Source organism: Haliaeetus leucocephalus, unplaced genomic scaffold (genome assembly GCF_000737465.1).
Source record: "Haliaeetus leucocephalus isolate CR32 unplaced genomic scaffold, Haliaeetus_leucocephalus-4.0 Scaffold395, whole genome shotgun sequence".
NCBI lineage: Eukaryota > Metazoa > Chordata > Aves > Accipitriformes > Accipitridae > Haliaeetus > Haliaeetus leucocephalus.
In genome coordinates this window covers 980,475-1,007,937 of record NW_010972831.1, presented here as the reverse complement: position 1 = coordinate 1,007,937, position 27,463 = coordinate 980,475, and the positions used below count along the sequence as shown (strand labels likewise).

The window sequence follows — 27,463 nt, the reverse complement described above, 5'->3', positions numbered from 1 at the left end:
AGCAAGAGCCACAGAGCCCTCGTCAACATCAGGATTAACTGCTGCTGCATGCAGCAAACACAAAATAAGGTAAACACTATTTACTGAGAGTCCTAATAGGAAAAGTGTAGTGAAAGAATGAAACTGGATCTGGCCTTTGGTTTCTTGCTAAAGCTGCTCATGGCTGTGAGCACCAGCATCACCAGGAGGTACCGGGCAGCAGTGAGGACAGAGTGCCCATTGCTGTGCACTGGATGTCATGCCTGCTGGGGCTGAGTCCTGAAGCAACACCAGCGTGCAGCTAGTCTAAACCAAGGCAGAACTTAGACAGAAACCACTGGCTCAAAGGTTAAGTGGGAATATTTCCAGTGCACTGTGCTAAACTGCTTTGAAAACCTATTTAGCTGTTCAGGGTTCAGCCACCACCAGAACTCAGCCATTCAGCCTTAAACAGCCAAGGTTACCTGGTCAGCTTCTCCTCTCCTTTCCTTTGTATGCCGCCACTGCTGAGAGATGCACAGTATCCTCTAAAAGCCCCTCTTCTGCCTGTGCCTGCTGAAAGCTGAGGGCAAAGAGGCTGTAAGAGCTAGTCAGCATCTTCTGTTCCCTAGCGGATGAACGGCAGGAGCTAAGGACTTCACTGCACTGGGCGTTAATCCGGCTTGTGCTCATCAGCTTGACCTTGCATTTGGACATACGCTTACTGACTCGAGCAGAATTTAAGTGAGTGCTCCTGAGACACCGTCCTTGCAAGCCAAACCGTGGCAGAGAATAGCCCATTGCCAAAACCAGGCTCTGCAGCTCTTCCCCTCAGCACCCAGCAGCAAATCCTTCCTGCAGCGTTTCTCTCTTCTCCCTTGCTGCCCATTTGATTGATGACCTTCATCTCCCATTTGCATTTTTCTGCCACTGCCTTCCCTCCCTCTTCATGCACATTTTTCTGCTGCTGAAACCAGGGAGAAATGATGTGAGCGGCAGGACTGGCAGAGCCACTAATGGAGTCTAATTGCCTTCTGCTAGAGGCAGACAGGCTGCACTTGGCTGAGCTGCACATTCCCTGGCCACAGCTGATTACAGGAGCTTTTTGTTCCTCCCCCTCTCCTACAGGATAGTCATCAGCCTGGTCACCAGGGAGACTGGGAAGCCTCTCACCAGCAACCTGCTGGAGCTGGCAGCCTGCAAGAGGCTTGTTCATGGGGCCAGAGAGAAAAAATAAGCCCTTTGGGAATCTCCCCCATCCTGGGCACAGCTCTTCTGATGTCACTGTGACTCTGCAGAGCTGCAGAATCAGTGCAGGTGTAGCAAAAAGCAGTGAGGAGACTCCCGTCACCTTATCACTTCTGCTGCTATGGAAAAATGTGCCAACAAAACAGCCTCCCACAATATGTTAGTGCTAGGGGCAAAACAAGGCAGTGGGTGGCAAGTAAATGTTGATGCAACCACACACCCCTTGTGCCAGAGGAAGCCATGATGTGGCTGTTAACCCAGCAGAGTATTCCTATTAAAACCCTTTCTTCCAGGCACCTGATGGGGAATTGGCATAAAATTTGTTTTTCAGATCAAAGCCTGACACCAGGACATGTCCTCCCAGCCCGTTACTATTCACCACATCATTCCAGGCTGTAACAGTGCAAAGGCAACTACAGCTGGATTTTGCCTGCTCTGTCCTTGCTTGTAGACAGCGGTTTGCCCCACTGTACATATCAAACCTCCATTTCACATAGGAAGCTAATGATGAACACCAAAAATTTCAACACAAGGGATCCCAGGAAGGCTACTTACCCTTTCCTCAGGAGGTCAAACACTGCAAGAAAAGGAAATCAAACCATGAATGAATCAGAAGAGGGGACTGGGCTTATTCATTTTTTAGCATCTACAAAAACACATCCATTCCCATACCTGCAAAATCAATTTATCTCCATTCACTTCTCTTCCCTCACCCATGACAAGGACACCAGAGGATACAAAATGAAAATATTCATCTCTTCAGTAAAGAAAAATATCCCCACCTCCTGCCAGCTCCACGCAGGAAGATGGCGGGTGCTAATTTATCAGCCACATTTCTGCTGCTCCCAGTGTCAGCCTTTGCTGATTTGAGCCCCATCTTTTTCAGTACCTTCAGGCAGGGTGTTTGGTGTGATATGTCTGCTAAATTGCTGATACTGAATGAGATGCTCTAAAAACATGTTGCTCCATTTCTGCTGTGTCAATCAGCAGCACAGCTACATGGCTGTCAGAGGTAAATGCTCCCTGGCAGGAGCAATTGGAGAGGATTTGTTAGTGTGAGTTGGGGTTTGTAGAGCACATGAGTTTTTGTGTCTTAGGCGGGTAGTGGCAATGTGTTTTTCTGATCCTGTCTCTGACCTGTTCTGCAAACAGGAGAAGGATCTGCCTTTACCTAGTAGGAAAGCTCTTTCCTCATGAATTACTAAGGGATTTCTTGCACCTCCCAAGAAATCTGAGCAGATCACCCTCCCCAAAGCACCAGGCAGCCCTGCTTACAGCTATGATGTTAGACCAACTGAAGGTACAAACACAACAAGCCAGCCTGCACTGGCTCTTCTTACTCTCCAGGCTGAAGAAGCTGCAGCTTGTGGCAGCATTTCATTATTCAACCATCTTGTGCCATTGAAGGTTGCTCAATTTCTATCAGCACCCTCCATCCCCTGCTTTCTTCCCAATGAGCACACAGCAGAGAGTGCTCACAGCAGCACTTAGCAAAGAGCAAATTAGCAAAGAGCAAACTCCACTTTCTCTAGTTTTGCTTTGTAGTGGGGGGCATTTTTGGAAGGAGAAATGTGCAGTTATCATTGGCTGGGTTAGCAGCAGGAGGGAGAAAACCCACTTGCAGAAGGCTCAATCCTGAGCAGCGCTGAGCACCCACAGCTTCCCCTTGCTGCCGAGGGAACTCCAGAGGCAGGAGCTTGATTTGCCTGCATCTATCTGCCTGAACCACTCATGGGATCCCAGGCAGAGCAAAGAGGTGATGGGGCATGGACAACACAGACACAAACACTACTCGCTGCCCAAGGACCAGTGCAATCTCCCCAGGACCACCAATGGGACCAAGAGATTTCCCACTTGTCCTGCTGCTATTACTGCCATTTCTGGGAGTGTTATCTTGCTCCACAGGGATAGCTTGGTTTTGGTTTAGGTTTGGTTTTTTTTTTTTTTTCTTTTCTGCAGCTTTTTCGACTTCCTCATGCATTTATTTTAATTTGACAAAAAAGCTTGCTACCTCCTCTCTCCCCTTCTCTCCATCCCCAGGAGTTCAGGTCTTTTAAACAATGGCCTCAGCCGCCCTCCCCACCACGCGTGCATCTGCCTTGGCTGCGTCTTTGCGATGCTGCCGGAGTGCCACTGGGGCTTCAGCCAAAAGGGAAAAGCGGCCTTTCAAAGGCAAATAGCTTCATTTACTAGGCAGAGCCCCCTTTTACAGGCAGCTTCAAAAGCTTCCCATAATTATTTCATGAGAAGCAGCCTTTCAGCCTGTCTTACCAGGAAACATTACCGGGAAGCAGAGATGTAATAGGGTCAGACATCCCCCTCCTCTGGCCCACCTCAGAGGGCACCTCAGTGCCTCCCAGGCCTGCCCCTCCAGGTTTTGCCCAAATTGGGGTTAGGCTGTGGCTGGCACTTCCAAGGTTTTCGGGAGAGGAAGACAAAATGGGTGGAAACTCCCCTGCCCTCTGCATTAACACACAATCAGCTATGGCTTTCCATCTGAGCACCCCACGGCAGGGTCTGGGCTCAGAGGCCAAAGGCAGGAGTGCTGCTATCTTAGGAGGTCGTGAGGCTCAGCAGGGTGGTCAGTCTCTCTGCAGGGGTTAGAGGGAACACCCTGAGACAAGACTGATTTCCAGAGTCACTACCAGTATCCACAGTCTACAGGAGGAGTCTGGAGAGACCAACATCATACCAGGAGGATGAAAACCATCCTGCACCCTTCCCTTCTCTCCTGGCTGTAGGACTGGAACTGACGTATACATAGGGGAGGGCAGAGCTGCTGTCACATCTTTTTAGTGTCCCCATGGCAAGAAGATGTGCACAGCTGTACTAAGACACAAGGCTGCCTTACCCTACTGCAAGGGGCCCTTCCATCCCGGCTGCCTTTACAGGCATATAACTTCAGAAAAAATAAGTCTGCTGAAGTTGGTACAAGTTTCCTCCTGGTATTGACCCCGAGCCCTGGTACATGTTACTTGCACCACTAGCTCTAAGCCCAGACAGTTCTGTTAGCATATAGTGATTCACATACCCATGTACAAGTTGTCCTCTGCAGGATCATCAAGGACCTGTAATTGATAACAGAGAGATAAGGGGAAAGGTGAAAAGAGAAAAAGAGCAGAAGAAGAAAAGCGATTTTTAATCAACATTTTACTGCTCCCTGAATACTGTGCTGAGTGGCAGAGCATTGAGAATGACTTAGACTAATATTTAGAGATTCCTGCAGAGAGAGGGGCTTTGAAGGACACAGATCTTCTTGTCTCCAGAAAAGTCTGGGCTTCTGCCTGTATTTGGAGAAACAGCCTACCAATAAAGGCACTGCTTGTCCTAATCTGACCTCAGCCAATATTGAAAATGGCACCGAAGTCTTGCACTTGTGCACCTTCCCAGGCTTGTCTACACACAAGTTTCACTAGTCAAAGCTTGCTGCTATTTCTACCAGCACAGCTAGCTGCCTTCTCTTGGGCAACCAGCCCAAAGCCCAGGATAAGTATGTCAGTTTGTCATACATAATTGGTATGATCTTGCTTGGAATCACCAGCCTAAATTTCTGAACAACTACTTTAAACCAATTTTGGCTGAAGTAGGAGCAGTTGAAGAAAGATCCTTTTGTTGCAATACAAACCAGACTTGTTTCAGTATAGCTTAGGGTGGAGAAGCAGCTCACCTCTATCAGCTTAACTATGTTGACGTGGTCCAGTTTCTTTAAGATGGCTATTTCCTGATAGACTCTGTCCAGTGGTGCCATGGGTTTTGGCTGCTCTCCGGAGGATGCTTTTGACCCTCTGGGAGGAGGCCGACCTGCAATCGTGATAACATGGTGAAGAACTACTCATTTTTCAGCAGTACCTGGCACGCAGGAGTGAGCAGCCACTGGCCCCTCTGCAGATACCTCCAGATAGTCTGGAAGGTCTCATCACCTTGTTAACACGCCAAAGCATCACTGTCTCCACCCAGACAGAGATCTCCAAGCCCCATTCAGATCAGGTCCTATTGGCTTCCCAGCCTGGTCTGTTCGCCAGGTCCCACGGCCCAGCCAGTGGAGCCAGGTGCTATCTGAGGGGGTAGGAGACCCCGTGGGAGGAGGGGGTCTACGCTGCCTAACTTCTAGCACTTAATTAGGCTTCATGGATGGTGAACATGGAAAAGTCAGCACTTCAGAGAAACTCAAAAAATCAGAGCCAGGAGCCTAATTACCAAGTGTGTTGAATTTTCCTGTGGTGGTGCCTGCCCTTTCACTACCCACTGCATTTTAAACAGCCCCCAATTACTTGGGCAGCTTTAAATTGAGGCCAACCTCCACATCCCTTGCAGACAACTTTTCTACAGAGACATTTGCCCGGCTGAGGACAACAGGCAGACCTCTAAATGCGAGATACCCACGTGGAAATCCATACTGCTTCAAGAGCTTCTTTTTGGAGAGGACTTTCATAGCCTGAAGGAAAAAAAAAAAAGCAGTGTTAAAACTGAACAAGAGCCAAAGTGCTCATGGCTGTTACCCAGAAGTATGCTGGGCATCAGGGACTGGCTCAGGTCTGTTCCTCAACCTAGAGAAGTCATCTCCTGGTTAGTGGTGGCCACAACAGATGCACACACACACTGACCCAGGCTTTCCTAAAGGCACTGCTAACAATTTGTTTCATTCATCTTTTTCCCATGAAAAAAATAAATGGTATTGATTTATTTTAAATTGGACAAAGAAAAAGGAGCCCAACTTCTGCATTTGGGGCAGGAGCTTGAGAGAAGAGGTGGGTTCCTCTAGCTGACCTTTATGTACTTGCTATTTTGGATGACACTACGGCCATGCTGCAAGTCAGAGCCACTTCCAGGCTGCTCCACCTTTACTTTACCAGAGGGTCTAGGAAAAGAGCTGGAGTGTCACAGCCATACCACTGACACCCTTTCAACCTACATCACAGACCTGGAATAGGGTGAGGACACAGACCTTCCACCAGCTCTGCACTAGGAAGCCTTTTATATTCTTAGAGACTATTTTTGCCCTGTAAACCTCTTCCATGCTGCCAGAGCAATACAGATGACCTGCAGCATGATCCAGCACCATGTCCAAGACCATGAACAAGACACTTCATGGGCACCTGTCCCTACATCATCAGAAATGGCGAAGCCAGCTCTGTGCAGGAGCATGGTGAAGGCACAAGGAGGGAAGCAGGTTTTTTGCCAACAGCATCCCTCCCTTCTCGTACCTGATCATATGCTGGCACTGTTGCAAACCCAGGCAGCTGAGGCATGGGAGAGGGTCAGAGTAATTTTTTCTGCCATCCAATTGGTATTAGCATAGTGGCAAAAGGCAATCTGAATTTAATAAACAGTCTTTGCACCTCCACCTGCTCTGTGCATTAATAACCTTTCCGAGGGCCACTCAGACAGACCCGAGTGGCCCAGCAGATAAATATTTCATGAGAAACCAGCTCATGGTACAATTTGCTTAGGAAAACAGTCTATGCCCCCAGGAGCTGGGACGGTCACTTGCTCCTTCCCCTAGAATGGGTAGTTACTCCTATTAATTAAGCATCCAAATCTGTAATTCACACTGGAGTGACCCCTGCAAAATATAATTAACCACGGACTCCTGCAGGACACAGTCAAATGCCAAGGAATTTTACATTAATACCATGGAGGCAGGCTCCGCACGCTACCTGTTTTTAACAAGTCACCGAAACCACTTTGGCGAGCGCCTTCCCAAGCTGTTTTTCCTGGCAGCAATGCCGCCACGCGCCCCAGGATCCCCACCTCCCATCAGTGCTCCCACTGCAGCCAGGTTCATGGCTCGCTGAAAAGATCGTTATTTTTGGTACTGATCCAGCGAAATCCTCTGGATTTGCACCCATGTAATTGAGAAGAGACACTGTGTAGTTCTCAATCCTGCCTGACAGCTCGCAAGCCAACTGTTGGAAATGATGGTGTTGAGAGACAGACTCAGAAGTGCTTATTTTTTACTTAGCACAGCACTGTGTCCAATACAGACAGCCAAATGATTCATGGTCTGCTGAAAGAGGATCCGAGATGTGCACAACCACTTCCAAGGATGGCCAGGACCAAGCCTGGAGGATTTCCTACACTCCCCACTTTTATCTCTCCATATAGAAAATTTGTGGGAAAAATCAAAGAGATTCATACACCTATTCTTCTTTCAACCAGTGTCACAGCCTGAGAGGGAAAGGCTCCCCTTGCGCCAATTCCACCTTGAGTCCTCTCTGCCTTCTGGCAAGAAGCTTTAGAAAAAGAAGAAATAGAAGATGCAATTTGCTGCTGAAAGCTCCCAAGTCGCATCAATGCTTGGGGAATTGAACCATTGTCACCAGCTGTGCCTGCATCAGGCTAGCTCTGGGAAGAGGCTGGAGGGAACAGAAAGGTACAGAGAGCAGTGACAGCAAAGACAAGAATTGCTCTTGGGGACAGAAACAGAGAGAACAAGAGCTGCTGCTGTCACCCAAACTCCTTGAAGGTTGCTACAAGGGGTGATGGGGAGATAAGTAAGGGTTACTGTATCATAGGTGAGCTGACTGTAAACCACCTCTACTGCCATGGAAGAAGCACCATGACATGCTTACACCAACTTCAAAGCACTGGTATCTGCTACTACACAGGCAGGGCTGGATCAGAAGAGAAGACCTGTCCCACTGAGCTTTCAAATGCAAACAGGGGGACAAAGAGAAAACTTCATCACGCAATGGGCCAGAGTCACTTAATTATCACAAGAGCACAGACAAGAGCACATGGCAGTGAAGCTTCACTTTAATTACAGCGTGAGCTGGCAGGGCAAGGCTTTCTCACTGAATTGTTGCTGCGCATAATGGCAGCAACACAGGGATGCTTCAGCAAACCTCTCCTTCCGGGCTCACATGCATGAAAGAGCCAAAGACATTTGTACTCACTGGCAGAGCTAATTACCCAGATAATGCCTTTCTGATAAAGAACCAGCTCAGAGCCAAGCTGAGGGATTTTCCCTCTGCACTGGCAAGTATTGCTTCAGCTTCCTCAGGAAAAGAGGCAGTCTAGAGATTTCCTCCACACATGCCCTTGCACCCACCTTCCTTCCAACTATTCACACGTGGACATGGGTTGTGACATTTTCCTTTGAGAGGCAGCGGGAACTGTGTGCTTTCCTTTGATGTACATTTATTATCTAAGTTTACTGCTCTCCTCCTAGCAACCTTGCAGGTGGAAGCCACAGGGAAGCTGCTTCATGAGGACCCCTGAAAGACAGGAGATCCCAGGTTTATGGAGAGGAGGACACAGCAGCTTTCAGAACAGCAAGACCTGGAGCCTGCATCCTGCTGCTGGTAATGACAACAGCAAAATGGCCATTATGTGGGGGAGGAAAAGGTGATAAAATGGATTGAGCCAAGAGAACTTATCACCTGTTCCTTGTGATGCTCTCACAGCACTTAAGATGTCATTTTATTTGCTAACAGAGACACTTGCATTGCAAGAGCATAAGACCTGTGCACGTTCCCTACCTGCAGCTCACAGGGGAGTGGGATGTTTCTCAAAGGTTGCTACTATCTACCCAAGTCCTCTGCTAGTGTGTGACAGCACCCTGTGGAGCGCTAAGCAGACCAGAGAGCACTTCCAGCCCTTCCTCACCTGTCCTGTTTGAACAACGACATCCCTCAGACAGAGAAAGTGGCTAAGAGGGAAGCTCTGCCAGGAGAGAGGAGTGTCACGCACTGAGGGAAAAGCCTAAACCAGATAGCCTTATCTGCCATACCCCTAAAATCCTGTCCTGCATTTGTCACCTTTTGTTCCAGACACCACTTGTCACAGCAGCAGCAGAATTATATTGGCAGGCTGTGCCCTACCCATGCTGTGATGCCCCGGGCTGGCAGCACCACAGCCAGGATACCTTCCCAGAGCAGCCATACTTGCCTGCCTCCAGCTGTCTCCCAGAGGCTCCTGCTCTTACTCTGGGTGACCTAGCTCCTTGCAACCCTCCTGCTGAGCAGCATGAGGTATTAAAGTAAACCAGAGATCATTTCCCTGGTCCTCACCACACCGGAGTGCAGCTGACAGTGGTTCAGTAGCTGTTATGTAAAGCAAGAAGATGAGCAACATTGGAGCCATTCCTTCCCTTCCTGCCTGGGTGGCAATCAAAGTAGATTCTCTAGGGGCTAGAAAGTTCAAGGCTTGCTGCTGGTGACCTTTCCCTCAGCAGCAGCACTTTGTTCAGCCATCTCTTCAAAAACTTGGAAGGAATTTCTCCCCATCATTGAGAGTTTGCAGAAAACAGCCCTCCATGCAAAGGTTGTTAGGTACAAACAGAGGCAGAGAGCACAATCACACAAATCTTGTTTCTTAGGAAACCAGATTAAAAAAGAAAAAAAAAGAGAGAAACCCACTGACAACCTACAATGATATTGCTTTTGTCCAGAAGTAGCATAACAAATGTCCATCATAACCACTTTTCTTTGCAAGCTGATTTAGAGATTGAAAACAGGAAGGAGACATGACCTGAGGCACCACAGAATCAAATTCCATCAGCACAATGACTCCAAACTAGATCTCCGCCTGGACACATTTGCCTTTGCTTTTTATTTGCTGCTTTTTCACAGAGCTTAGCTTTTCTTCTTTTTTTCCCCAGTCACTGTCAAAGCATCTCCTGCAAACTGAGACACTGAAGCCTTTCCAGCTGTAAAGGATTCCTTGGCAGAGCCCTGTGAGTGCTGCTGTAACAGCTTCACATGCCCCAGCAGCAGCAGGGACTGAGCATAGGGCAGGGACCTCTGCTCTGGGAGCCAGCTCTGCATCCCGATGGGGTCTCATCCTTGGAGGGAGCACTGGGTCACGTACTTGGGGCTGAAAGTTCAATTTCCTCAGTCTAATAACATTCCCTGCATCTGCTGATGCAAGTCAGCACACTTTCACAGCCATCCACGGCACTGCGGTTGTTCACAGCAATGAAGGATAAAGCTCCTGGAAGCACTCGCTCATCTTTAATGGAAGGTAAAAAAACCCACAAAGTAAATACAACCCATCTACTTTTTTCCCAAATGTGGTGATCAGCTTTTATTCTTGAGAGTTTTTCCTAATTCTAGGCCAGATCCAAAAATCATTAAAGCAACAGAAACCTTTCCTTTTGCTTTGACAGGAGCTAGATACAGATCCTGGTCCTATAAACTCTGCATTTATGAAGAGAGCTAGCAAAGGGCCTCATGCCTCTGCAAGAATCAGCAGTCACACTCTGAATTATACTCCAAAACAAAAATTTTCTGCTTTCTTTAAAGTTTTGCTCCTTTTTATTGCAGCACACTAGCTTAAAGAAAAGAAAGCAGGCAGCAACACCCTGGCCTCATGCTGAAACACTGCACATGTGAATCGGTTATTAGAGACTGCTCACTAAGGGCCAACCAAGGGCTGATTTCCTACAATTATCTGTTATTGCTTTTTACTACTGCAACAAAAACAACCCTCCAGAGCTAAATTAGGGGAAAACTAAACACACAGAAAAGGCCCTCCCCAACTATCAGAATTGCAATTGCTTCTACTAACTGCTGGTAACAGGCAGCTGCACTAGGTAAGCCCCTCGGGTGGTCGGGGTGCATTGCTGCAATGCAGCCTTGGATGGGATGGATAAGCAGAGCAGCATGGAAGTTATCTCAGTGCTGGGAGAGCACGTGGGTCAGACACACTGGGAGGCGTGGGAAGCTAAGCAACCATTAGCCAGTTATGCAATTTGCTGCTATTTCTCTGAAGCTTTAAAAGGTCTGCCAGCTCCTGGGCTGTTTTAGCATCTTGGAAAAGTGGAGCTCTCTCCATCACGGCTTGCCCCCCTGGAAAACACAAGCACGGGCACCTGGAAGAATCAGGGGCCACAGCCTGTCTGCTTGCGACTGCAGTGGGGGAAGAAGGAAAGTTCCCACTGCCCCAGCCAAAAGGGTAGCAAGCACATGAAACCCAGACCTTACCACCACAGCCTTTTGGCAGCAGTGCAGCCATCTGCCCTTTCCTCTCCCATATGCTGACATTCACTGCCATAAAACGCAGGCAGACACTGCCAATGCTCTTTCTCTGGTCCCATCTCTCCACCCGCTGTAGCCCTCTACACATCTCCCAGGATCACCTTCACAGCCCCAGGGTCACTACTGAGATCTGGTTCAGACCCTGCCTCAACCCCCACAACAGGAGGATCGGGGTGAACCGAAGTGTCCCTGCAATGTTGACAGTAAGGGGGTCTGTACACCCTCTCCCTCTTCAGGTAGAGAGGCTGAAACAGAAGTGCCCAGGCATGGGAGCCACTCTCGGGCTGCAGTGGCTTTAAAGTGTTTGCTTAGATTAGAAAAAGAAATGGAGATTAAGTGGGGATTAACTAACACACACCAGGCTAACCTGGACACAGGCTTTCACTTTTGGCTTTGATTTGACCAGCTAAATCTACATCCACGGCGTTAACCTACATCCAAAACATGGACAAGAACGCAGCAGGCAATGCTATCCTAAACTGACCTCTCCCTGCCGAGCTGTGACAACCACTCTGCCTGCCCTGGGCAGCGCACAGCACAGCATCAGGATTCCCAGAACAAAAGGACAGTGCCAAAATGTAAATTTTCAAAGCAAAATTACAATTTTCAAAGCAAAGCCACTGGTCTTGGCACTGCCTACGCTGGTGCAACAGACAGATCCGGGAAGCCACAGCTGGCACCATTGCTTTCTGCAGAACAAAACTGTCCTGCTGCAGGGCATGGGAGAGAGGACTCGGAGGGCAGTGGAGAAAGGGAGCCATCGGAAACAGCAACCACTCTGGTATAGAGGGTGAGTCAGCTTGGAAAGCACAGGGTATGGAAAGAATTGTGGTTCCTTTGCTTGGCCAGCTCCAGGGCACTTTGTCCAGATTTTTGTCTCATCTCTTCCATCCTTCATTTCAAGACATTTCTCCTGCAATTTCATGCCCACTGGAAGCACAGAAGGGCTAATGAATACTAAGAGGCATGCAACTCCCACCCGGTCCCTCCAACCTGGTATATCACTTGTAAATCCAAGAGTCAGGGAGGAAAAGCTAGCTGGGGAGTAGCAGGGAATGAGCACGCTTTATATCTCCATGGCATATTCTTATTCCCCTTTGTGTGAAGACCAACAGCTCTGTGCACTGGGACAGGGAGAAGCACACAAGTCTGCCCAAGTGCTCTGATGGGCCCATTTTCACCCATGTGAGGCCACTCCATCACAGCAGCGAAAGCAGGACCCCTCTCACCAAATATAGTACGGAACAGCAGCTGAAGTGCAGGGCCAAACTGGCAGGGCTGTGTTGAGGGCAGCGGGGTTCGGTTTCAACAGCACTGCAACCACTGAGCTCTGCTCAGCAGATACCTGCCCTGGGATCCACGAGAAACCACTGAGAGCTGTTTCCACAAGCCTTCAGGCACAGCCACACACAGCAAGGCAGCTTTCCTTTTGCCAGTTGTCCAGCTCCTGCTCTCAGCCTGAACAAAACATGCCACAGGGCAAGCCCAGGGACATGAGCACATCTGCAGACAGATTTTGCAGGAATCCCAGCTGGGACAGTTAGGATTCACATGCCTCTGAAAGAGGAGGGACAGAGAAGGAGCCTTCAGCATAAGCAGCCTTTCTGAATCTGAAACCCTCCAACTCTGGCTTCAGCTCAGCAAAGGATTTAAAAGCCAAGGTTTGCCTTCTGCCCTGCACCCTACACATCCTGACCTGACAGTGAGGTTCCGTTTGGTGTACAGGGAGGCATCCCGCAAGGCGGTAAGATGCAGGGGAGCCAGGCACTGCCCAGCTAGACCACACTATTCAGCATCTTTCTAATAAATTCCCCCATTTCCTTACAAAACATGCCTGCTCATTCCAGGCCGAGCTTCCAATGCACAGCAGGTGCTGAATGCCACCACCCACATGCCTCTAATTTCAGGTGACCTGCTTCATAGCTAGAAAATGTCAAGACAAATCAGCGATACGCTTCTGCAGCCTGCCTCCAAGATCGCCGCCTGTTATATAAAGGCAGCCCACCCGATTTCCCTCCCGTTCGGAACTGCACGCAACCAGACACCGAGGCAGCAGCTCTATGCCCAGCGGGGAGGTTCAATTCCTTGCATGCTACCCAAATCAGAAATGCATATGCTAAATGCAGCAAGGCAGAGGGGACCTAGCTCTCAGGAGGGCAAAGGGGAATGAGGAGCAGTGGTGGCAGCGAGGAATGGAAGAGAGAGACACTTACGTAATACTTGTCATCGTTCTCATTGTAGGCCAGTTTCACAACACCATAGGAACCCTAAAAATAAACACAAATTGCAGTCAGTTCAGCAGCTTCACCTTGTCTCCTTGCTGCTCAAAGCTGGTAGACCGTGGCCTTAGACAGGGGAAAAAAAACCCTTCAAGGCCCCAGGCCATACCTACCCTTGAGCAAAGTCTGCAGGTGATGTACGACCTCGCTGTGGGGTCACGTTTTGGCAGCTCTGTTGAGCCACAGGGCATTTGAGAATTAACAACGTCTGGAGGAGTTGAGTGTTAGTCCATCACCTCCTGCCCTGAGCCAAAGCCACTGTGTCTGTCTTCACTCAAATGTGGGTGGGGAGCAGAGAGAATAATTTTCAAGAAGATTTTTTTTTTGTGCAAGTTTGGAAATTCTGCATGAACACTTCTACTGTAGTTCTGCGCAAGACCATTTTCAGCACAAAACCTCTCCATCTCGTGACAGCAAATGGACTTCAGTGAGGACCAGATGCCTGCTTTCCACCAACTGCATGTTGCCCAGGCAGATGCAGACCTGGATTGCTGCTGTATCCACAGCTCCAGCAACAGCCTGAAGCCAAACTCCATCCTAGTCACTTTTTTTGCAGTTCTGCGTCTACACTATACATTTTATGCAAGTGAGACATGACACCATGGCAAGGTATCATTGCTGACAGATGCCTGTTGAATAAATGAGTGGGATGAACACTATAGCCTTCAAAACATTTCTCTTGTCTTCCCTGAGGGCTGGAATGAAGGTCCTGTTCTCAGAGGAGACAGACAAGCCATCTGGCTGATCCAGAAGCACAGCAGGTCCAGCACACCCTCCACCAACCCCAGGGTGCCCATCTGCTCACTGTGACCCACAGGGAAAGAGGAGGCAGGGGCAAATCCACCAGAGAGAAGGCCTCACACTCTCCTTAAAACATACTTAAGCCAATGACAAGAGCCATAACTGGGTCTGAGGCTGTATGTGAGATTCAGATGATATCTGCTGTACTACTAGCAGTGTTATCTCTAGCCTTACACCCTGACTGCCAGCAGCCAAACACACAGCCCACTGCCCACACAGGAAGGGTGCCTCCTCCCACAGCCCGGGGCCTCTCACTTTGGAGAGGAGTTTGGGCTAATGAAGATCTTGAAGGTCTCTGCAGCTCAGGGTGCAGTCCTTTCTGACTGCAGTGTTCCAACTGCAAAGGTAGGTACAGCTTCCAGACAGCACTGTCACCCACGGACCCATCTGCAATGGTGGCAGACGTCCAAATGTGCAGGTGTCTGAACTGCTCACCAGCCCAGACCTCTAAATAACTTTGGAGGAATCTCTTCTGAATCATTCTGCAGCTTTTAAACATGGACTAGAATTAAACTAGCATTTAATTCATGGACTTAAAAACTTAAACTAGTCCTGATGGGGACCATACACCTGCCCTGATCTTTTTTTGGTTTTCTTTCCTTGTTGGGTTGTATTAATGCATCAAAGGCTCTTAGTGTTACATTTGGCAAGCAAACACCCTGGAAGGGAGCCAGCTTAACCACCTTCAGAGGGAAGGAAAATAAATTTAGATTTCAGAGGAAGTAGCTCCACTCTGACCTTGAACAAAACTTGCTCAAACTAATAAGGCAAAAAACAAATGAAAAAAAAAACCCAAAACAAACACAAGTTGCAAGGAGTCTTGGCCAGTAAGATCCCTTGGGCTGGCACAGTCTTTCCACCCATACTTGTGTGTGTGCATGCAGGTTGCTTATGACAAACATGAGCTCCAATAACGTACCTTCCCTATTTCACTCTGCAGCTTGTACTGGTTTAATTGCACGCAGTCCTGCAGATCAAAAGGAGAACAAAGTTAGAGTATTGGTAAAAGGAAATTACTGAGTTTGAATCAGTATCAAGTAGAGGCAGAGTGCTGAATAATGAAAGACTAAATCTCATTTAAACTGCTATATGTTGCACTATAAGCACTGCATTTTTTTTTATTTTTTTTTTTTTTTTGACAGCCCAGGACAAAGCAATTATGGGCTGAATTCTGACTTGGGTTACGCTGGCTTAACACCAGAGGCCGCCTCCACCACGATTCCCCAGCATCACTCCGGATTCAGCCCAATGAGGCTGACAGCAGCTTCTGGCCTCTTTACATTAACCATCTACATTGGACTGTGCTGAATACCAAGTAGAAAAACACCTGTCCCCAACTCAACGGGGGTCTCACAGCCTGGCAGCTCCCAGCACCCAGGCACCCATGGCAGCCCCAGGGTCACAGCACAAGCCCATGCCCTTCCCAACATCAGCCTGGCAAAGACAGGGACCCTCTGCAGGCCATGCATGAAAGCTGTGACTGCACCGAGAGGAACCCTCACCTGGATCATGGGATGCTCTTTGAGGAGAGCACATGGAGCCAAGCTCCTTTGCTATGCAACACAAACAACAGTAGATTCCCTTAAGCTGATACAGTATTTGCTAAAACAAATCACCCCTAAGGAGATCTGATCTCTGTTTGCAAACTATCCAGCACTGAAACCCCAGGAGATGGGAAGGTGGTGGATGCAGACACCCAGCAAGCTGTGACAAGGATGTCATGATGGGGTGCTGAGTTACTCAACAGATGAGGAAGAGTGCAGAGAGTGATGGTGGCCACAGGCATTGACTGCTGGAAAGCAAGGCGGAACAGAAGAGCCACGCAGTCATCTGATGTTAAATCCACCCTTCCTTTAGTACTGTACTACCTAAAGGGAAACACTTCCACAGCAGCAGCAAAACCTCCACCACTTCACTTGGAGCTGACCCCCTCCCCCTCATTAATTACAAGAAAAAAATCCCAGACGCCACAGAAGCTTGAGGGGCTCAAGACCAACAGTGCAGGATGAGCAGCATGCACTGCCCGCACCGAGCTCTCCCTGCGGCTGCCGGGGAGCACCCAGGGGACCTGCCTGGCTCAGCCACTGAGACAGGGTCCGTGGGAGGACAGCACACACCTTGCTGCAATGCATAGCTCCTGGCAAAGAGTCAGGGTGCTCTTGCAGGGATCTCTGCAGTGCTGGCACCATGGAGGGTGGACTGCAGTGGCTTTTGCCTTGGTTTGGACTTAACACACAGCACTTCACTGCATTGCAGGGGAGGGGAGAGCCCCAAACTCGGTGGGATGATGGAAGGGGGGAGTTTCCAACCACAGCGCACGGTGTGGGCTGCGCCTTAGATGGGACACACTCCCCCAGACAGCATTTTTGAACACAGTATTTCTCCCCAAAATTGCCAAGCACTAAAGCAGGCTGGAAATTCACTTCCAGCCTCTGCACCAGGCACTTCTTTGGGAACAAAGCTGAAATAAAACATGCAGACAGGTAGATTAGCCTTCCCATAAACCTCAAAATAGCCCTACAATCTACAGAAGCAGCACCAGGACAGCAAAGCTGTGCCAGATGCTTTCAGTCTCTGTAAGAACAGGGGGTGTTACAGCCCCAGTCCCATGCAGCATCCCCATTGAAAGCAACACTTGAGACTCTTGAGCTGCATTAGAGCATGGATATGGTAAATGATAATTTTGACTTTTCCCCATCACCAACCAGAAAACACTAATGCAAGCGATCATCACAGTGAAGGAGAATAAAGGAATCGGGAACTGATGACTTTTAAAGCCTGCAAGCAGTGGTTTGTCAGGAATACAAGGAATGATTTAAATCTTGATCTTGTTTCCAGTGAAGGAAGTTTTTTCCACCACCCTGACAGGCAAGAAGAGCCAACTGTGAGTAATGGGGCCATAGAAGTGTATTAACTCTGCTGCTAGCAAAGCACATATCTTTCCAAAGGCCAAAACCAATCCATCAGAACTAGAAGCAACAAGAGAGGAGAGAGCATGACCCAACAAAAGCCAAGATGTAAAGCACAAGGCCACTGAAATACATGGAAAAGAAAAATCCCATTGAATTTTGTAGAAAGGACTCCCCTCCCCAAAGGAGGGGACAGCACACAGGAACCCAGAGTATGGACACGTGGAGGACAAATTCTCCTGCAAACACTGTGTCAGCAGATTCACTTCCCAGCATGAGGCTGTGCTTTGCATCGTGGCGATTTTCACAAATTAAGCAGGAACAGTTTTCTGTTGATGTCTCCTGCCCTGGGTTTCCCAGTGCTCAGCTTCGCACCCTTCGCCTTGTCCTGTGCAAAACTGCAGTGCTGCAGAGATGGGGAAACGCTCACCAGCGTGGCTGAGACAGGCAGGAAAAGTGACCACCCCTCTGAGAAAGCCTCCAACCACCTCAGTATCTCCTGCTCTTCAAACCAGCAAACTTGCAATGACCAGGTCCTGTTATCAGGCCTCCTCCCTGGAGTAGGGATTACTTGAACAATACAGCGTTTTACATGTAGCCATAGACTTTTTGGTACCTTGTTTCAAGCCAAGGTGGAATCTCTAAAGCACCAAGTTTGCTGCTGTTTCTTGCCAGCATGCTGTCAAAGGAGGCACGGCAGCATTTTTTCCCTTCCTCCTGAAGGAGCAGAGTCCTTTGTGCAGGATGTAGTCCATCCAGCTGGGCAAAACCCCTTACAAAGTATTTAGTGCAACTGAGGAGGGGCTATGCCTTGTCCCTGTGTCTGAGGCATCAATTCCTTTGACTCTGACCATCAACTTCCCACCTTCCCTCTTACCTCTGGCTAGAAATTACCACTCTTATCCCACACCAGACCAATCACCTGAAGCATCTCTCTTGTCTTTCACTCCTGCTGAATGGAGCTTGCGAGCAATGCCAGGACACCCACCTTTGGGGAATGGTTTTTTTAAAAGGGATGGATATATACTGGGATGGAAACATCCAGAGAGGGTCCGAAGGAAAGGCAATGACAGGGTCTGCAGCACAGCCTCTGAGAGTTTGTATGTGCTATTGCCGCATCCCTATTTGATCCACACCTCCATCACTCTCCACTCAGATAATTACTGGTGAGAAGCACTATCATCTTAGCTTCTGCGATGCTTCAAGCACTTGAGCTGAACGCAGCAAAAATCAAACCAGATTATAGGTGCTTTCTACCTTTTTTTTTTTCCTTGTAGAAAGACCGTAATTCACAGCTCAAGCAACTCCTGCCACGTGTTGCTGCAGACTGGCAGGGTTTTTATTATGTTATTTGGTTCTCCTGCAGGAAGTGGGATAATTGTACTATTCCTTTATCGGAGAGAAACACCTATCTCGGGCCAAGTGTTTCTTAAAGATAACATTGTACAATCCTCTTGATTTCATCACGCCAATATACTTGCAACTGCTGATAAACATGAACAGAGCAAGAACCTTAATGAGATGCTTTAATGAAAAGCTGTCAGCAAATCAGGCTACTGTGTCTGTCCCAGTGTGCAATAATTGTTCCGCCTTAAAAAACAAGATGCCCCATTTGTTAACATGTCCAAAGTATTATGCAAGAGAGGGAAGGGAGGAATCAATGCCACAGAAAATAAAAATTGATCAAAAATCATAAAGCGGTGTGAAGTCCAGAGTCCAGGCCCAATTCCATAAATGCCACTGCTGGGTGACAGAAACCCCGAGAAATTGAGAATTGAGCTTTTGCTGTCCAGGAGGAGGACATGGGAATGGGAAGGAAGAGCCAGAGCTAGTTTCCAAAGAAAGACATTTCTGAAAACAATCAGACTGCCTACATACATACATATATAATGGAGAATTTTGCCCCCTAAAAGAAGCCAAGTTCACCAATCTGAAAAGAATGACAAGTTTCAGCAATTCAGAGATACACTTTAAAGAGAAGCATGGAAAAGAAAAATGGGAACTACTCTGGAAGGGGAAGTGAAAGCAGTTCTAAAAACAGACAAAATGAAAATAAAAGCCAGAAAAGGGGTATTAGGGCTAGCAATGGATACAAATTAGAAAGTTGTTCAGGGACAGAGAAGGACACATAGCAAGCCCAGGGCTCATGGAGTTTAGAAAAATAAACAGATTTTTAAACAACATCTAAAACCAAGTGCAAAACTGGAAGCCCAGCACCACAACCAGCTGCTGGCAAGAGCACTGGCCACAGGTGGGCATAAAGTACAACACCAAGGCTCAGCATTGCTGTCTGGGCTCACCCACCCAAGACTCCAAAGCTGGATACAGAAGCCTGGGCACCTGCTGGGTCCCTGGGGTATCACTGGGAGAGTGGCTGGAAGAAAAAAAGGGGGCTGGAACCAGTGGGACGAAGGCAGCCCCCTTTCCAGCCCCTCTGCAACTCCAGCTTTGGCCTTCTCCTTCCCTCAAACCTTGCCCTCAGACAAGTTGGAAGTGAAAACTTTTAAATAAAGTTTAATTAATCCAAGGAAAAGAAATTACCAATGCCTGGGGGTGAATCTTCTTTGAAGAAATGTTTTCCAAGTATCTTTGATCTTTTCAAGAGAGCTCTAGTTTGAGCACCACAGTAAGACCTCTAGAAAAAATTAGTTTGGGGAACTGTGGGGCTGGAAGGGGAAGTGCTCCAGCCCAAGCTGCATAGGAACACAGTCCCTGCCACTGCCCTGGTCCCACCTGGGTTTACGTTTGTGCACAGCAAGGAAATCATGACCTTCTGAAGAAAACTGGGCAGCTCCCAGAGACTGGAAAAGTGCGAGATCTGGATCAGGCAGGCACTGAAGCACTGCCTCTCACAGCTCTTGATACCAGTTGCTTCAAACCAGTTGGGCAAACAAGCAGGAGGCCTATGATAAAGATGTGGAAAGCAAAGGAAAGAAAGGACAAAGCAGCAATTTATTTTCCATGCCTCTGGGATAAGCCATGGACATCAAGGGTAGGAAAATTCCCTTTGTCAGCTCGTCCTCCTCCCTGCGTGCTTGGGCTAGCAGCAGCACCGAGAAGGGAGAACGCACTGGCCCGACTCATCCTCTCCACTCCTGCTAAAGCACACACAGCCCCAGCCCACCACCACCACGTGTGGGGCTGCCCAGGCAGCGAGGAGCTGTGGTGGTGCATTCCCCCCCTTCCTTCCTGGCCATTCTACGATCTCAGGAATTCCCATTAGGCCTTGGCCTTTGTGTAATGAGTTGGGCGGTTAAGTGTCCCCTGACCATACCAGGAACTCTTGCGTAGCTAAGGTGGAAAGAGGCACTGACCGTACCAAGAACTCCTGTTGCCTGGCTGAGGCAGGGAACAAGAGCGGGAATAACTAGTCAACCCCTGACAGCCTTGGAACATCCCTTACCTGGACTGTAGCTCAACTGGAACTGTACCAGTGCTACTAGAATCCCAGTAATTTGCTGATGACTAAAGCCAGTCATCTCATGAACCTATAAACAGCGGTCCTAAGTGAGGTCCTTTGAGCTCTCCTGGACCGCAGTGGGCTGCGACCAGCATTGCTCTCTGAGTGGGACACCTCTCAGAGCTTGCCAACTCTCCAGTTTGTGAAATTAGGAGGACCATTGCCAAAAGCTGGTGACAGGACCTGGGCAGAAACCCTTCACTCCTTGAGGCTCAACCCTCACCCATTTAGAAATGCAGAGACATTTGAACTGAATTTTTCACTGCACTCAAGGGGAATTTTTAACAGGTATACCTTTGTTTATGTATGTATCTTTGTGTCTGTGTGCATGTGTGTGTGTGAATTGACCTAGGTATCTGGTAGCAAGTATAGTATAAATATTGCCATTTTGAATCTATAATTAAATCACTGTTGTGATTCTAGTAAATTCTACTGAATCACTTCGTAAATGTTAAATTAGTCAATGATGAAGTGCTGCTAAATCTTGTGATCCACCTTAAACTGTGTATGAACCTTAGACTGCTGCTACACACATAATCCTTTAAGACATAAACCGTTGACCAAGTCTGGGACTAGGAGTGGATCCAGCCGCACTTAAGCTCCAGTAAGAGTTTAGAAAGCAAGGGGGTCTTCTCTGAACCTTGTGACTCAATGGGAGGGTCTTCCTTACTCTTTGTATTCCTTACATTAGACATAAACCGTTGCCCAGGTCTGAGACTAAGACTGGACCTAGCTGCACCTAAGCTCCATCAGGAGTTTAGAAAGCAAGGGGGTCTTCTCTGAACCTTGTGACTCAACGGGAGGGTCTTCTTTACCCTTTTGCATCTTCGGTCTCTATATAAATCGTTCTAGTTTGATTCTAACTTGATTTTCCTTTCCTTCATCCACGTATTAAGTAATAGAGTGAACCTTGCCATCTAACTTTGTGAAGTCATGCTTTTATAAACTCCTATTAAAACACTTTTGCTAATACCCTTTAATACCCTTGTGATTCTTTAAGTCACCCAAACCACTTATTCGCGACAGGAGCTACAACGACCTCCTGCTGATCCCAGAGGCTGGAGAGACCGCACTGATGCCGGGGCTAGAAGAACCAGGATGCCAGGGAGTGGGTGGATGCAGGGTGAGAAAGGGAACATGTGAAAAAGAAAGGACGATTCAGCCAGAAGAGACTGGAGGAAGAGAAAGTGTAAAGCAATTAACTGTGCTGGCAGGCTGGGGAGAAAGCCTGGAAAAAGACATCTTTATTATTCTTCTAGCTACTCTCCAAGTGAGACTTTTCTTGTCTACCTAAAAAGGTTAGTTTGGGATGGCAGAACAAAAAAAAAACAGCATTACATTTTCAAATGCCACTTTCCAGCAAGCAGCACCTCTACCCTTTCACAGACACAAGCCCTGCCATTTTAGGCAGGACAAGCTCTGTCAAACACAGCGACAAGATGCCCATCGGTCTGTATGAACATGTTCACAGAGAGCCTTGCCCTGGTACATACAAGCACCAGAGCATCAACCATGCAGCAAAGCAGAAACTGCTTTTAGCAGCCCCAGGAAAGCCCTCTCGTCTCGCCATGCTGCCAGCACCAAACAGGAGCTGGGAATGTCACACCAACAGAGGCAATATGGGCCAGTAACCTACACTCTGGGGCCTGTGCCTCAGCTCTGCAGCATTATGTACCCTTAGTAGCTTCAGCTGAATCACTTCTGTGCCACAGCTAAAGACAAAGCCATTCCCTTGTTAGAGAAAAGCACTGATGGGCAGCAAAGGCAGCAGAAATCCCAAGAGCCTAGCGGGCACTCCTACCAGAGAAGGTGGTGCTGAAAGGACCTTCTAGGCCATAGTCCATGAATAATCTAAGAAACGAGGGGAACAAGCAGGAAATTTTTAAAATTACAGATCAATTTTGATAAAGATACAACAGAACAGGTTAAGTACACAGTAATGCTGTCAGGCGAGCAGAACTGGTTACTTCTCTTGCAGAGTTAATATTGCAGATCCAGTTGTCAGCAGTGGCTACAAGACACCAGCAGCTGCCAACTCTTTGTCCCAGGGCAATTAGCTAATTGTTGGCTCTGCTTGGTTGATCAGGACTGCCTCTGTGCAAGACAACAAGCCCTGGCTCTGCTGCAGCCATGTTGGCCCAGGAGCCATCGTCTTCCTAAATAATAAACCCAAGAAACTCCACTCAGAAGGCAGGCATTTGGGGTATTGGTCATGGGGGATAGGACAGCATGATTCACTGCCTGCTCGCAGCACCAGGTGAATCCCCCTGCAGCGTCACAGGCTCAGCTTCAGCTCTTGGCCCTCTGATCCCTGAATGTAAGTTCTCCTCCTAGCCTGTGAACAAGTATTAAACTAGCATTAAAAAGCTCAGCAGTGCCTCTCTAACTGAACACATAGTTCTTCCATAATTCAGCAGAGAACAACAGAAAATTCACCTCTGCCTTATCCCCATATTCTGTTTCCCCATAGCCCATCTCCATTATTTCTCCAGATCAGTCAAGGATACAGAACAACTGACAGCAAGGCAATGAGCCACCACTCCTGCTATCACTGGAGAGGGAAAGCAGATTCAATCCTAGGTGGCTATCAGCATAGCACAGGAAATTTTGATATGCAGCTGTGCCAACCATCTCTGCTCCTGATGGATGACGCCTGCACATGTGCCACTGATAAAGCCTGAATGCTCATGAATTTCATCTTCATTTTTGCACAGACTAACTCACTCGGGCAGCAGCCACAAGCTGGAGCAATGAATGTCCTACCACCTGAAAGGCACTGTCTGATGATGCCAGATACTCAATGCAAGGAGAAAGGAGCAACTCCAAAATAGCTTTAAGCAGGTGAGAGATATGGACTAGAGTACAAATGTGCAGCTTGCTTAGAACAAGATGTGTCAGAGTCATTTGCAGGGAGACCAGGGGCAATACCGTGACTAGTGAGCTGGATCTTGTCAGAGTGACCTACAGCCTCCCTGCTCACTGAGGGTGTTCGTATCAAAATGATCAACAGAAAACATGACAGCAGCTGCCGCTAAGTACGCCATAATTGTATTTCTCATCACAGGGTTATTTTATCCCCCATAGGACCAAGCCTCAACAGAGAGTCCCCCATAAATCTTAGAAGCCCTGCCCCTACATCCTGGCTCTGCTCAGTCTTCCCTGCCCACATGCAAGGATCTGCTAATTGCTTAAAGCAAACGTACTGAGCAAATGTATGTAACAGACGATCTGCTCTCCATTTGTCTTCTGAGTTCCCTGCTGTATTTAGTCAGCTGTATAGCTCAGATGTGGACTGCCAGTGCCTCTCACAGCCATGAGCACAACAACCCTACAACAACCACTTAGCAGCAACTGGTAGGTCATATGCAGGATGCTGGAGTTGGACTGCACCCAGGCTGCACGCTCACCTTGCTGTCACACATCTAACATTTACTTCTCATCATTCAGTGGCCAGCCTCAAACTTTATCCTATAAACAAGCATGCATCTTCTTAGTCCTTTTGCTATTCCTTACAGAATACAGATACTGTCTCTATAAGCTGGGAAGATGAAGCACAGCTCCCGGGAGCACCACTGCAAGGGTGAGCACCCACCTCCAAACGTGCACAGCTCTCGCCTGGGCTCCCTTCCCCCTCCTACTGCAGCAATTCTCCATTAATATGAATGATGGTTTCCAATGAGCACAGCTTTGTTAAGCATCTGGGCTGCACCAGAGCAGGGCTCTAAATAGTTATATCAAAGTGACCATTAAAAACACAGTACTGCATAAAGAATTGTTGCAGGAGCAGGGAAATGAAGGGTTCCACATCTGCATTTCAAACTAAGCATTTCCTACCCCAAGGCAGTAACTATTGCTCCCCAGGATGCAGATGCTGTGGAAGAGGACAGAGTATTTTGAATTTGCTTGCAGATGGGAATGTGCTAGTCACACTCGACTGCAGTTACTTTGAAACAGATTTCAGACAAGCCTCACTCCTGGCACAGTCAAAGTACTGCAGGATGGGAGAGCTGGCACACAAGTCACGTCCGCTTCCAAGAACTGGCTCCTCTCCCTCCTCGTCTCCCTTATTAAAGCATACGGCTGCCGTCAAAGAAGCTGCAATCTCTGCAATGCACCTTCTGCAGATATCCTCTTATCAGCTGGGGATGCCACGACCCATCTTACAGCTAATGTGACTTGCAAAACTTCCCAGAGGATAACAGCTGATTTGCCTGTGCACAGCACCCATCCTCTCAGATGTGCAAGGGGAAAACACCCACTTTTCAGGAGGGAAACACGAAGCCACACAGATGTTAAGCTCCAGGTCACTTGGACCCACACTGGCAAAAGTCTGAACTCCAGTGATTTCGGTCCCTTACGACACAGGGCGGGACTGCGGTGGGATTTAGGCATCACAGCTGGGAGCAGCACAGTGCCCAAGAGCAACATATTGTCACAGTGGCACGGGCAGAGCCATGTTCAGCAACATATTCCCCATCGCCTAGGTGAGGAAGAGTTAGATGGACGCTGCTCCTGAGCCCCCAGCTGCTGTCTCTGTCCTGCTTCAGTGCCTGGGCACAGCAGCAGAGGTGAATTCACTGGGTGAGCATCTGGAGACAAATGGTGATGCAAGGAAAACTTGGGGATTTTTCCTCCACAAATAGCAGATAAAAATCTCAGGCAACACACAGCCTGGGCTTGGGGGATAATTCAGGTGTGAGCCTGTGTTCCTTCCCGAACTAGCTGCCAGCCCCACAGAGATGACATTCCCTCTCCAGTACTCCAGACAGCCCATTCCCTACCTAAAATCCTTCCCCAGCCAGTAGCATTTTACAAAACATTTTGCCTTCAGGAACCACCCATTTACACCACCTCCATCATGCCTGGCTTTCAAAGTAAGCCCTGCTGAAGTCTGTTTGATCTGCATGCCCCTTTCTCATATGCACTGCTGCAGGCTCAGCATCTTCAGTGCAATGCCAGGCAGCGTGGTCCGAGCAGCCCCTCTTTCTGCTCCCTGTGACAACACGTCACAGCATGTATGCTGGTGGAAAAGAAAGGCTGCAAAGAAAAGCTGCAGCTGCAGATGCCTTCCTTCTGGTCCTTCCCCAGGACAGCAGACAGGGACAGGTTTCCCCACCTGGCGCAACACAGGGAATTGCAACCAGCAGCCACTTCCATCAATACACTTGACCACTAACAGCATGTTACACCTCTGGGACAGGTCTGAGCCCAGGTCTGGTACTGGGAGAGCAGCTGCAAGATGGACGAGCAGGAACAACCTCAGCCACCCTGAGACACTCCTCTGAACGAGAGGGGGTCACAGCCCGCCGTTACCACTGCTATTACCAATGCTTTAAAGACAAAGGAAAATCCTGACAGGAGTAGGAAACACCAATGCATTTAAGCTCTTTATAAAATTAAATCATGCCTTCAATAATGGCAAAATACAATAGGAGATACATAATCTCCAGAAGCTTAAATCCGTAAAATACCAGCAGCAAAGCTGCCGTGACTGATAAAATCCCGAAGGGCACATACAGCAGGGACACGAGAGCAAAGCCATTTGGCCACAGCCCTCTCTCTAAACAGCCTGACAGGCCTTCTGCATGCTACCGCTACAACACAGAGGGTCCTGGCCCCTCAAAGGACTATCCCAGGCAGGTGCGGGGCTGCAGGAGCCAATGTCAGGACCAGGGCTACACCCAGCAGAGGTCTGGGGGGTAGATACAAAGGTGTTCAGCCATTCCACACGAATACAGTCCCTGGTTTAGGGATTTCCCCCCCCCTGCCCCCACCCTCCACCTTAGAAAAAAGTGGTGCTTTCAGATCTACTACTCCAAAAGACTGAAGACTCCCGTTACCAATTAAGAAAGACTTACCTTACCTTGACACCACAATTATAGGGGAGAACACGCCTACCTCAGAATCTGATATGGAGACCCGATTGGACTCTATCGTTGGTCTCCTCATTATACGTGGCGATGGTCCTGTGGCATAAGGACCATAACCTGGAGTGTTGCTAGAAGCCAAATAACCTCCTGATGACCTTTCCTGAAGAGACAATTTCCTACTTGATAGGACGGGTCTAGTGGGAGGTCTCTTGGGAACATGCCTCCAGTGAGCATCTTCTGACCTTTGGGAAGGCAGTTCATTCATTCCCACATCACTGTTGACTCCATTTCTTTGGACGTCTTTTATGTTATCAGAAAAGACTGTGTCATTTTCTTCAGTGTTGTCTTCACCATTTTGGTCACTTCTGTCTGGGCCAACAGCCACATCCATGGCTGCTACCCGCTCTGCCAGCTCAGTCTGCGTGTCTTTGCAACACATGTCTATGCAATCATCCATGGCATTTGTTGGAGAGTCCTCCATCACTGCGTCCAACTTGTATGGTCTCAGATGGCACTGCAGAGAGCTGCGATGCTAGCACTCACAGACAGCATGTGGCATGAAGGAATCTCTCCATGAAATTCCTAAAAAGAAACACAAACAGAGGTAAACCGAATAATAATGTTCACTCAACACAAACGCTGGCTTCTTCCAGTGTAAAAGAAACGGAAGGCAAAACGCTGACAGGCTATTAACAAATTGCAAACACTCAGCAGGAAAGGCAAACCCAAGCATCGAGCTAGATATGAAAGTGATAAAGATGAGATTTTTATCTGATGTGCAACAAGTGACACAGCTAAAGAGAACTTCTTCTGTAGCTGGACCAACGGTCAACCAGAGCTTACAATAAAGAGAGAAGTATAGCTTCCTAACAAGCCAAGGGTAAAGGGTCAAACTTTTTACCTCTTGAATTCTTATCTATAGGGTACAAGAGCTTCTGGTACGTATCCAAACCCAATG

The 27,463-nt window shown here is 48.3% G+C and overlaps 1 protein-coding gene across 1 annotated transcript in view; it reads right to left on the bottom strand.

The window, feature by feature from the left end:
• The window catches only part of CAMKK1 (calcium/calmodulin-dependent protein kinase kinase 1, alpha), a 62,029-nt gene extending 35,043 nt beyond the window's left edge, over window positions 1-26,986 (bottom strand). Inside the window, exons 1-7 of the mRNA XM_010573509.1 lie at window positions 26,534-26,986; window positions 15,186-15,233; window positions 13,400-13,453; window positions 5,590-5,641; window positions 4,874-5,007; window positions 4,238-4,274; window positions 1,762-1,783 (exon numbers count right to left, since the gene is read on the bottom strand). Of these exons, the coding sequence (XP_010571811.1) occupies window positions 1,762-1,783; window positions 4,238-4,274; window positions 4,874-5,007; window positions 5,590-5,641; window positions 13,400-13,453; window positions 15,186-15,233; window positions 26,534-26,986 (800 nt within the window). The remainder of the gene's footprint in view (window positions 1-1,761; window positions 1,784-4,237; window positions 4,275-4,873; window positions 5,008-5,589; window positions 5,642-13,399; window positions 13,454-15,185; window positions 15,234-26,533) is intronic.
• Window positions 26,987-27,463: the final 477 nt, after the last annotated feature.